A 12,958-nucleotide genomic window follows, 5' to 3' on the forward strand; every position below is an offset into this window, starting at 1 on the left:
TAGCTGTCTGTAAGTTTAACGTGTCTCATGGACGTTGATAAACTTCACAGTTTCCACTCTTCCTAAACTACCCTTTATTCAGCCTAACTACACCAAAAATATGATGAAGCCTATTGTGGCCATTTTATTCTTCCCCAGTACTGGCATATAATACTCTTTCATCTGCATGCCATCACCATCTGTGTTTTTTTCCTTTAAAATTTTATTTTTCTCTTCAGGATACACTTGTGTGGATTTTCTAATCTAGAACAAAGATAAAAATAGCCCAGTTATACAAAAAAGTTAAAGAGAAGAGGGTGTGTTTGAAAGAATAATCAAGTTTCTTAGTGTGCTACTTTAAAAGTGACCTCCTTTAAAAATAAAACTAAACTGCATCTTTTTCTCTTTTAGATGATTGCAGAGGTGTTTTCTAGTCTAAATGCTTAAGCAGTCCAAACTGTTCTGTCTTTTATACTTCGAAAATACTAAATTGCAACTGCAGCTGAGGAAAGAGAAAGAGGACAGAAATGTAGGTGTAACTGGCCCCAACTTTAAAGACTGAATTTGAACATCATATAACTTTTGGAGTCTGAAAGTCTTACTCGTTTCTTAGCAGTTATAAGCAAAAAAATCAAATTTTGCTTTCATTTACAGCAGAGCAGCAACACTGTAAATCATGTCTATTTCCTGAGCTGTTTCCAAGGATGGACTTGTATTTATGATATTGTTATTCTGAGAACAGTGATTTTGGTATGCGCATCAAGGGAAGGAAAGATTGTGTGATTAAGACTGGAAAAAGGATGCTGAAAAGTATAGTAGGATCTTGAATACTTACAATTTCATTTGAGACCCAAACATTGAGTCATTTAACCTTTATCTTCCTGTAAACTGAAGATAACATTATATTACTTCCCAGCAGAGTTTGCAAGTCTGTTTTTTAAGGTAAAGGATTTTGGCATTCTTCAATGCAAAAGATTAATCTATAAAGTACAGAATACTGCATTCAAGAGGAAATGACTTAGTTTAGTATTTAAAGTCATTTAATAAAATGACTTTTATGACTTAGTTTAGTAATCTAAACTATACTTTAGGGCAATGAAGAAGTGAATTCACAGACTTTTGGCTAGTTGCTCTTGCACTGAGCTCACTATTAAAGCAGTTACATATTAATATTATACAGGAAGTATTTATATATACGCTACATATATACTTATTGTTGTACGATAGTGTATGCTGATACATATGCTCCTGCAGTCTATATACTGCTTGTTTGACAGATATATCTTGCACTAAGTTGAATGGAAAATAAATTTTCTTTACATGGCATGCATGTGCTGATTGCCTGGACCTTATTTTAATCTTATTTTAAAGAGATTATAAACATCTCTTTATAAATAAAAAAATGTACGTGCTCCATTCTGAATAGGCATAACTTGATTTGTCATGGTGGATGTGCCTTCCTCCTTCCTTTAAACATTCTCATTGAAGATGATGTAACCATGGACATGCTGTCTTACCCTCATAGTGTTATGGACTCATTTTTGACAGCTATTACTCTACTGACAACCTGCTTAAGGTAATAACATGGTCTGTAGGATTTTTCAGTTCTCACACATCACCAGCACAAATACTAGTTCCAGTTTGAAAATTATTGGGTTTTTATTTATTTTTCTTTGCTTTCTTTTCTCACTACCTCGTTTTTTTTTTTTTTTTTTTTTTTTCTATGAAAGCCTCTCAGAAAAGATTGTGGCTCAGCATCCACAATTTAGGCTTTAAATATTTGATTTTAATTCTATATCTGTGTAAGAGGCTTGATAAGGTGCATGGATTTGCAGTCATTCAGAAATTAGGATCGCAAGCTTTCTGGAACAGTCAAAGTAAATATCTACAGCTGATACACACACAAATGGATCATATGTGCACATAACATGGCAGTAAATATGTGTACATCTATGGAAGTATAAGCCAATTTTTAAAATAATATGTATCCAAAATTGGTCCCTTTTTTAAATCACTTGTTCTGAAGAGCTGTTCGCCTGTCTTAAAAATAAGGAACAATAATTGTGATTTTTTTCTAGTGTGATAACTGACTTTTTTGGGGGCAAAAACATAACTTATTTGTGACAATTTTGTTTCTTTAAAAGCATAACTTATTTGTGACAGTTTTGTTTCTTTTAACTTTCAGATATGCAACTTTACCTTGGATGTATCTTGCATCCAGATTCTTCTCCAGTTCAGATGTGGCTTTTATTTCCTATATCTCCTTAAATTTTGTGTTTGGCCTGTGCACCATGCTGGTGACTCTCTTGCCTCGTTTGTTAGCTATAATTTCCAAAGTGCAGGTCAGTATCAAATCTTTGGTTTACCTTTTTCAAAACTGAAATGTATACCCACAGATAAATGCATATATATATATGGGAATGTTTGTGTGTGTTTATATATTTATACAGATAAGATTTCTCCTGAAGAAAAATGTATGGTTCTTATATATTCATGATTTTTCTGTATTGACTGTTACCATCTTGAATTTTAACTTGTATATAACCCAAAAAAGCATGCTGTAATAATGAAAAAACAGTGTTAATTGAAACTTTGACATTTTCTAGACCATTAAGTTGTAATTGGCACATAATGGGAGCTGTTCTGGTCGATTAAATAGATTATATGCATTGTAAAATGTGTTTGAATAATATTGACATAAGAGATAAGCTGCATATTCCTAGGATCACTAATGAAATGTATGAATAGTAATTTATACAGCACATTCTCACTCCATATATATGTTTTTAATTAGTCATAACAGTATTTAAACAACTTGATGGAAAGGACTTCCAGAATGAGTATGACTCTATTCATGTACAGGTCAAAAACTTGATGTTTAAAGTCAAATCTGGATAATCTGTCATGCAAGTGTGTAAGCAAATTCAGTAATCACTTGGGTTTAAGTTCGTGATTTAAATTTGATATTATTCAAATACTGAAATGTTAAGGAAATAGAAGAATCATGGTTACATGTGTTTTGATGCTGTCTATGAACTTCAACTGATCAGAATGCCATGGCTGTAGAAAGTCTAAAATGCAATATTATATAACCCTGAACCCCAAAATAGTTCATAATACGTTCACTTTAGAATTCAGTTTACCATGAGTGAGATTTGAATGCAGTATCCAGTTTTGCAAGTCTGCTTGTTAGGCTGTTGGAGGAGACTAATTTTTTTCTCTTTTATCTTTATTCTCCTTCATCCTTCCCGTGTCTTAATACAGAGTTTTCAGAACATCTACAATATCCTCAAATGGGCATTCATCATATTCCCACAATTCTGCCTAGGCCAGGGCTTAATAGAGCTTTCATACAATCAGATCAAGTTTGACCTGACCAGGAACTTTGGAATAGATTCTTACGTGAGCCCCTTTGAGATGGACTTCCTGGGCTGGATCTTTGTGGCAATGTCCCTCCAAGGAACACTACTACTTCTGTTACGTCTTTTCCTTCATTGGGATCTCCTCTGGAAATCAAGGTTTGTTATCATTTGTATTCTGCCATAGTGGGCACTGAACTAATTTTCGGAGAAAGAAAATGGTGTGATCCTTTGAACAACTGAAGATAAATACTTCTGATAACATGGTGTACCTGAATTAATGTAAACTACAGAAAAAATACAAGTAGTAGTTTTTCCCTTGAGTTCTGATGAGAATTGGTCACCAAGTGCTAAGGGATTACAACCAGTAAAATAAGAGTTATACAGAATGCAGCAAATTATGACCAATTTTCTATGTATCACTCATTATCATCCTCTGCTGTAGGGGTCATTGCTCAGTTAACAGCATGGACAGCCCTTCAGAAGATGTTGATGTAGAAATGGAGCGACAGAGACTCTTTGGTGGAAGAACTGGTAATGATGTTCTACTTCTGTACAACCTCAGGAAGTGTTATGGAGGTTTCAGTAAGAAGAACACAGCTGTGGAAAACATAAGCTTGGGCATACCAAGGGGAGAGGTAAAGGAGTCTTTCTTTTTCCCCTTTTATAAAGTAACACTTTATTCTGAGCAATTGTTGAGACATATTCAGTGTGTCTACAGTGAAGGGCCGGTAGATAGCAGCAGAAAAAAATCAGTTGATTCAGTTGTAGTAATTTCTGAAAACTGGAAAATTGGAAACTGGATAAAGGAAGAAACTCTGATGGTGCTGAAGAAGAGCTGTTCGTTTATTTTTTAGTTAAACATTCATCAGAGTCTTAATTTTTTACTTCTTGCTTATCTTTACCAAATTACTCTACTTTAGGGTAACATAAGTAATGTAGCATAGCAGTTTAGTGTTCAAAGAGAAAACAGAATACCCAACTCAATAACAAACTATGGACTGCATCCTGAATTTGTTACCATAGCACATTTTTGGTTCCCATGCTGAAATCATCACAGTGTTAGTGTTCAGAAACACATAATCACGAGAGTGATTATATGCAGGTGCTTTTATTGAAGAACTCTGGGTGTCAGGGGTACAAACCCAAATCTGACCCCAACATGGGTTTGGGATGAACATGTTTTTATATTCTATTGTTATATAACTTTCATGTTAATTATTTAACTTATATTGTTCTATTGTATACATAGATTTCATCCAAGCATAGGCTCCTCGTGGTCCCCCTCAAACTTCTAACATAGTTTCTCATGATTCTTCTTAGGATTAGACAATAATTATATTTAATTACTAAACAATCATCACATCTGACAATTATATCATTTATCATATACTGCTTACGCAGGTGCAATTTCACATGATCCGGCAAACACAAAGCCTAACATTTTCAGAGTCTATTTTTAACATTTTTCCAGGGCTCCACTAGGTCTAGCTTCTTTCTAATTCCCCAAATTTTATGATTTTAAAACCGTTTACTATCAACAGTACCTTTGAATATAGCATATACAAATAAACTATTTCAATAAATCAAAATTTAGTGCTGAGCAAGTTTGTGTTTGGGGGCTTTATTCATTATTTGGACGGTTTGGGGAATTGCAGATATTAATTTGTAAACCACTGAGAAAGAAAATTCTTTTCTTGGTTGCTAATATGAAATTGGAAATTCTGAGAAACTTGTACATGGCAGCACAGGTGCAGTGATGTTCCTGCTACTTACTGATTAGCTGTTGGGTAACTGAGGTAACCAGGAGGATATTATAGTTGATTAAAAGCCTATAAATCAATAAGAAAGTTCATGAAAAAAAGTATTTGTAAATCATAAAGGGCTATGTGTAGACTTAATATGAACCCTATCCTAGCTTAAGCATTAAGTTATTGCCGATAGGGGCCTGAAGTAAGTGTTCAAAATGTGTGTGTCTCTTGGATGTTAGATATTCAGTCATACAGAGTGAAGCAGCCCATGACAAGCTCAGAAATATTCACTCTATGGACTGATACCCAGAGTTTGGAAGCAAGACCTAAAATCCTCCTGTTCAAATGTAACATTTACTAATAATATGGATAAATAATGGTTTGGATTGTTGGGCAGGGTTTAAAGAGGAGGGCTAGAATGCTAAATAAGTCACTTCTGGTAATTAGCACACACATTATACCCATATATAGTTTCTTACAGACATATAATAGGAAACTTGGAAAGAGGAGAAATTTGAAGAAGTAATATTTATTTTTTCAGTATAGCATATTGATTTTTTTTCCCAATATCTGTGACAGTGTTTTGGACTCCTGGGAACAAATGGAGCTGGGAAAAGCACAACATTTAAGATGCTGACTGGAGACATCATCCCATCTGCAGGACGTGCTGTTATCAGGACTCCTACTGGGTAAATAACACAGGGTTTGATCAGAATAGTGCTAATTGATAATGCACATGATCAAAGACTCAGCATGTCTTCAGTCTTTTACACTGTACTCTAGGGACCCATTTTGTTCTCTTTTAAATGTATATTGCTTTGTTGCTGTTAAATCTCTGTGGAAAAACTTTTTAGCATTATTTAATTCTGTTTGACAGCTGTGTTAATTGAGAATAAACTTGTCTACTAGCAAAAAAGAAACTCTAAGAAGGCTTAATATACATCCTTTTAAAACTTTTAAAAAAAGCTTAACATATGTTAAAATGCATGGACATATATCCCCCTACAAGTTCGGCACTGAGAGTTTTCCAGGCTTAGGTAGATGAGCAGTGCTTCAAGTGGGTAATTTTAAAATATTTTCTTACACTAATGAGTCATTAATTAATTACTTGATCAATATGCTATGTATTAGGATAAGAGGTAGTGTTGGTGAGATTTATCATTCTGATGGACTGATAAAAGAATAATGGACTTTAGGTCAGATGTAACCAATAATTTTAATTTTTCTCAGCAAAATTGAAGGGAAAAGAAAGTTATTTTTTTCAGTCAGTAGTAAATATGTATATACACATACGTAAATGTCTTTTGGGCTCTTTTCTTTTCCTAAATAATGTACATTTCAAAATCTTTTTTGGACAAGGATAGGTCAAGAGTTTCATTAAGAAATTTTTAAAAGAAGAATTTTTGAATTTTCAAAATGGCAAGTTACATTTGTTTGGCCTAGAAATCAAATACTTTCATAGGTCAGTGTTTCCTTACTTCTTTACAGAGATAATGATCATCAGATTTAACTTCAAAGATAAGAAGCTTCAGTCATTTCAAAATTCAGTTTTCTGGAAAATTTGCATCTTTGAAATGGACAATATCACCAATATATAACATAATTTTAATTCAAGGTGTTTTCTTATTATCTGTTATAGCAAATCACACAAAATGTAGATCATAAAGCAGAAATGATTTTTAAAAACGGGTTTTGAAAAAAGTATTCTTAAGAGAAGAAGTGGTGTGAGTGAGACTTTAAAATGGTTAGAGAGACTTCTAGATGGTTGTTTTCACTTATAATTTTCCAGAATTTTTTTAAAATAATTTTTTTATTTAAACAGGAGACAGAATTTTTCAGATCTTGATCAAAATTTAAAATAAGAGAAATGATTAAAAATTTGATAAAAATCAACATTTGTTATTCTTTGGAACTGATGAATGGCATTTTACCTCCTGGTACACAATATGATGGAAGTCAGAAGTTTATAGCATGAGTCTGAAGAGGATTTGAGATTTGCAAAAAGGAAATTATCTGTAATATATATTTTTAAAATAAAATATCTCCATTAGGGCATCAGGACATTTAAGATCCCATGTTTTGTTTTGATTCTGAGCAGTATTTAGCTGTAGATTTTAATAGGGGTTGTCTTGGGTCTTACCTGTGCATTCATGGGTCACATATGACTATCCCTGTGCAATGTTGTTGCAGATCTGGATTTGGGCAAACTATTTGATCCGGTGGGAAAATTGCAAAATTTTAACATCCACTTGAAAGCAAATATAAAGTTATAAGAATGCAATTCATTGTTATATATATTGACACTTACAGTATGCTTGCTGACTGCTACATGTTTTTTTAGAACCCCCTAAAATAATTTTAAAAAATTAAAAAACATTTCACTAGTGCCTGGATTCTTTTTATCGGTTGTGTTGCTATGTACCTGTGGTTAAATGGCTAAAAATGTTTCTGAGGTCAACTAGCCAGCTACTGGCTTTTGACAATAGGCTAAATGCTGTCCCCGGACACCGTGTGTGTCACTTTCATTTCCCATATTGTGTTTTATAAATCTAACATGAAAGCATATATTAAGACGCAATTTTATTTACCATATACTAAAACATAGGTAATGAAATTTGACATGCTTTAGGAGGCTTGAGAGAAAGCCTTAGACAATTGAATTTCTGTGTACAAAATACTCTTGACAACATTAATTATTGCCTTGTATTAGGGTGGTGTCAATCGAGTTTATGGATTTTTTGTGTTTGCAGGGGCTGAAGTGAGTGTAAATCCCATATTCCCAAGATTTCAAAACTTAATGCTAATTCAAGAAGGCAACCTTAAGTTAGAGCTGCTATTACACAGTAGCTAAACTTAGAGAAACAAATTATTTGAGACTGTGAGAAGAAATTTATGTCTCTCCTGACTTTGTTCCTTGCTTCATTATTTTGGAAACTGCTGTTGAGCAGATCATGGTGCATTGTGTTGCTGTACTCCTGAAAATCACTTAAGAGGCAAGTTTGTTGGCTCTTCTAGAGGTGAGATGGTAACCACAACAGGTCTGGAGAGCCATTCCTCAGCATCTAAGAATGACCAAAATTACTAATTGCAGGGAATTTTAGGTGGATTTATTTTCATTTATGTCTCAGATAAATGAAGGAAAGTATGGTAAGAAGGCTTGTCCTTTTTTTGCTCTGGTAGTGTACTCAGAAGCCTGCTGCTCCTGGCACAGAGACTATAGTCAGCAGAAGAAAGCAGCTGCTGATCACAGCTGCAAAACATTTCTTGTTCAGCAGAATTAAGTTTTTGCTTAAAATTTACATCATGAAGGAGAATTGATAAAAAAATTATCTCTGATACCTATTCCCGATGAATAATGGAGCTTAGATGTAGATCCCACCTCTTTTGGGTTTGACTGGAAGGAATACATCTTTTGTCCTCTGTTACTGTGAGAGGATGAGACATTGTACTTCGATGGTTCCTTCAAAGAATCATAACATGGTTTGGGTTGGAAAGGACCTTTAAGGTCATGTAGTTCCAACCCCCCTCCCTGGGCAGGGACACTCTCCACTCGACCCGTTTAATCATAGCTACATCTAACCTTGAACACTTCCAGGGATGCGGCATCCATGGCTTCCCAGGGCAACCTGTTCCTGTGGCTCACCATCCTCATAGTAAAGAATTTCTTCCTAACATCTAATCTAACCTCAGCTTGATGATGTATTCTTCATGATCAAATAATTAAATGAGTATGTAAAATAGCTATTATAAACATTGGAGAACGTAACTAATTTTATTCCGTGTAGAAAATCCCTAATTCATAACAGATTCCATTTCCTCGAACAACTATGCTTCAAAATTTTTGGTTTAAAAAGAAATTAAAAAACAAAGAAACCAAACAAAAACCCAAACAAATCCATGCATACCTTTTCCTGCTTGATACAGAATTTGAAATGAAGTCAGGAGTGTCTTTTTGAGGCAGATGCATTGATAATGACCTTGAATTTTATTAGACAGCAGTTGCACCTTGGAACAACATGAATTCTAGAAATGGAAGATGGGATTTTCCAAAGGTATAAGTTGAACACAAAGAAGAAGTTTTGAAAGGTCCACCTAGAACATTCTTAAAAGTGCAGGGGTTTATAGAGAAAGAGCCTCAAACACCAATAATCAACTTGTATTCAAGGAGCTTCTGCTACAGTCTCAAAGAAATTTTTAAAATAATCTTCTGAGAAATAACTTCCTTTTTAACAGGACATAAGAGCAGATTCACAACATCTTCAAGTACTTTTAAAGATTTGTTGTCCTCTAGGTTGGTTGTTTTCTGAATGCTTAATACCACCAAAAAAAAAAAAAAAAAGCTTATTCCTAAGAATCTGAGAGAGATCTATGTCTGTTTTCATAACAAACATAGATCTAGATGATAGGTATTATGTATGTTAATTTTCAGTATCACTGGGATTCATAAGTCAGAGCATCATTAAGTGGGAATATTTGTGAAAAACTAAAGCCAACTTCATCTTTTCTGAAAATTGGTTTTTACAGGACTTCTTTGGTGGGGAAATGATTTTGGGGGGGGAGAAGGCTTCTGATCGGTTTTAATTGGGGTTTTCTCTTTTTGACACACTACAAATTAAGTAGATATTTTAAATGCACTGTATGCCTGAACTGTGTATCTTACAATTTGTGTGACAAATGTACATTTATAGTATACAAGCTGAGCAGTCTACAAAAAACCTGTTTTTTTCTAGTTTTCATATCCCTCTGCAGAAAATGTTTTAGGCTTCTTATATAACCTTTGTAGGACCATTCTAGTTGTTAGTCTTATGTGATTAAAATAGTCAGAGAAGTAATAGGAATTTATGACCAACCACAGCCAATCATGTGAATATAATGCCTTTCACAGGGGATTTTACTTTTTAATTGTTTTGTGTACCTCATTAATATCGCTGTTATCAGTGACATATCTGTGCAAAAGAAACAGAAAAGTAGTTAGCTCCTAGAGAGTGTGTCTCCATATTAGGGATATTTGCCACCTCAATACTGAAGAGTGACAAAGAAATGAGCAGCATTGAAACAGTTACTTCAGAAGGCTTGGAAACAAAATAATGATAGCAAAGTATCAGGAGTACCTCTCATAAAGGGTGAAAATATCAAAAGTAAAACCAATAATTACTAGAAAGTAGAATATTTGAATAAGGTTTGTTTACTTGTACTTAGAAAGTATGGTTGTATAAGACATTAAGAGACCAACAGGCTTTTAAAGAGTTGCAAATCTTAAATATGTTTAATAATTAACTGCATGATCTGCCTGACAATTAGAGGAGTTCTTTGTGTTCTCTGTAGCACAGCTGTTGCTCTACAAGAGTAAAAATGGACTAAAATTATCTCATGCTTGGCTCTACTGCCATAACTAGATTGTCAGCAGTGTAGGAGCTGTCTAAATGAAAGGTAGTGAATGAAACTGTAAACATTTTTGTAGCTACATTTTTGTTAAACAGCTTGAAGAAGTAAGGTCTGCATTGAATATGTACAAAGAAAAGCTGACACTTAACAAAGTGTTATAACAAAAGAGAACAAAATGAGTCTTCATAGCCTTTGAATGTCTGCTGGGCTAATGTATCAGCAGATACTGTACATCTGCTTTTTTGTGTTTGTGTGTTCTTTGGCCAAGCTTTGTTTTCTTCCCCTTTCTATACTTGTGTTTAAACCCTCCTTAGTGACACTGTCATAAAGGCTCTCTAAAGTGAAGAGCACTAAACATAGCTTTGAAGAGAAAATATCAAAATCCTTTTATGTGTCATGGCAAGGTCAATGTAAAATAATGAATTTGTGACTGGTGGTTTGTTTGCCTTTTTGGTGCCCTCTATTTTGCAATCTTTTCTGTTGTACTTTGCTGAATGGAGATGACTTCAAGTTCATACTTAAAGTGTAGTGGGATGCATATGCAAAAAAATAGATAAACCAGGTAACATCTTATTCATTAGTTGCCCCATCAAAGACTTAAGCATTTGGCAGTCTTCCTCGTGTAATTAATTTATCTCCCATGAATTTTCATCTTCCTTCTGCACCGAGATCTTCCACGACAGCAATTCCCCATCCTATTTGAATTGTGTCAGTCATCTCAGCTGTTGGATTACAAAGTCATAGGAGCAAAGAACTGCTCTACAAAGAAAGAAAAGTAAAATATTTCTTTATAGCTAGAACTTCAACTCTTTTGATAGGTATGATATTCAGCTTGATAAATAATTAAAATGTAGTTCAAATAGCTTAACTTGAAAGGAAGAATAAATTTACATAAATATAATGGCTGAAATGGCTGTTTTTACACTGTATATCAGTATAATTAGTCTAATTATAATGAAGCTATAGTTACATTAATTATATTTTCACCTTGATTTTTGTAATGTTAATTGAGCATTAGTATGCACTGAATTGAATGTGCAGTTATGAGTACAATGAAATGTCTAAGTACTTTTGCAATTTGTAAATTTATATTTCATTTTGACTAATTAATGGAATTTATCTCTCTGTAGAAGCAGATATATATATGTGGTATTGTAAGTACCAAATATATCACTGCTTTTAATTGCATTGAAAAACTGCAGAAAAAGCATATAAAAGTGAAACAAAGTGCACAGCAGAGCCAAAAGGGAAAGAATTTTTCCAAAACCAGCCATAATACTGATTTCAGGATACTGAGTAGTCTCTGGAAACCCAGCACTGAGGCTTACCTTTGAATTACAGCCCACAACCACCTATAAGCAATGTTGGTAGTAACCATTGTGAAAACCAAGATCCAAATCTAGTTCTGCAATAGCCACACTTGCCTTCTGGAAGCTGCAGGTCCTGTTTTTACAGGAGAAGGAAACGGGTTTTGTCCAAGATCATATTCATTCATCCCATTGGTTATGTCTCCTTTCAGTGTCAGCAAAGGCTTCTGACTGGAGTGCCCCATGCCACCCCCATGTAACCTGTAATCAGATTGCAGGGCTTTCTTTAAGCACTCAGAATAAATAGATCAATATAAAAAGCCTTGTAACCTGTAATCAGATTGCAGGGCTTTCTTTAAGCACTCAGAATAAATAGATCAATATAAAAAGCCTTGCAATGGTCTGTGGAGGAACAATTCTGAATCAAAAATTTTCTGTACTCTGATTTTGGTTTATGATCTCAGTATCTTGAAAACGTGGCAAGTTTCTTTCCTCAATAGTATAAACCTATAAGGTGAACATTCCATAGTGAGGAAAGTCTTATTGAGTCCTGGACATTTTCTCAGGATGTCTTGCACCAAAATATCATGATTCTCACCAAAATACTTAGACAGGGATAAAATAGAAAATCTTCCCTGCTTCAAGTGCTAGACTCCACTATTTTTCTTGAGGATGCCAGATGTTCTGTTGACCATTTCTAAAGGAGCTCTAGAAATGAAATTCTGCAACTTTAAGACTATATTTAAAATATAAAGGTTTCTGGAAATATTCCAGTGATGTCATTTGTTGCAGCTGTTCACTCTAAAGGAAAGTTTAACTAACGAGGGGAAGTATTGACTGAATTGTCTAAAAATGAAGTAGAAAAATGAAAAAAATATGTTTTATATCTTGATCAGATGATGTAATCAAAATTACTAACAGAATTTATAGATAACAAGTATGCTGTGTTATTATAAAGATACAGAAAGTTGTGTAGTAGTGTAAAAGCTTAGTGCAAAAGTGTTTTACTCCCCATAGTTTTAGATATTACATTAGATTTCATTGTGTCTACTGTACTATGGACAAAAGCCTGAGAGAGGTTGGAATTCATACTTAAATATTCTTTCTCTCTATTTATAAAATGAGCTGATTTTTTCCTCTTGTATGTCTTGTTTTTAATGGGAATAGTTTAGTGAAA

The 12,958-nt window shown here is 33.9% G+C and overlaps 1 protein-coding gene across 1 annotated transcript in view; it reads left to right on the forward strand.

Moving 5' to 3' along the window:
- ABCA13 (ATP binding cassette subfamily A member 13) overlaps positions 1–12,958 on the forward strand; it is a 169,025-nt gene that overhangs the window by 125,177 nt on the left and 30,890 nt on the right. Inside the window, exons 45-48 of the mRNA XM_058032791.1 lie at positions 2,165–2,321; positions 3,244–3,497; positions 3,784–3,976; positions 5,669–5,778. Coding sequence (XP_057888774.1) covers positions 2,165–2,321; positions 3,244–3,497; positions 3,784–3,976; positions 5,669–5,778 — 714 coding nt within the window. The remainder of the gene's footprint in view (positions 1–2,164; positions 2,322–3,243; positions 3,498–3,783; positions 3,977–5,668; positions 5,779–12,958) is intronic.

Source organism: Melospiza georgiana, chromosome 1, assembly GCF_028018845.1.
Source record: "Melospiza georgiana isolate bMelGeo1 chromosome 1, bMelGeo1.pri, whole genome shotgun sequence".
NCBI lineage: Eukaryota > Metazoa > Chordata > Aves > Passeriformes > Passerellidae > Melospiza > Melospiza georgiana.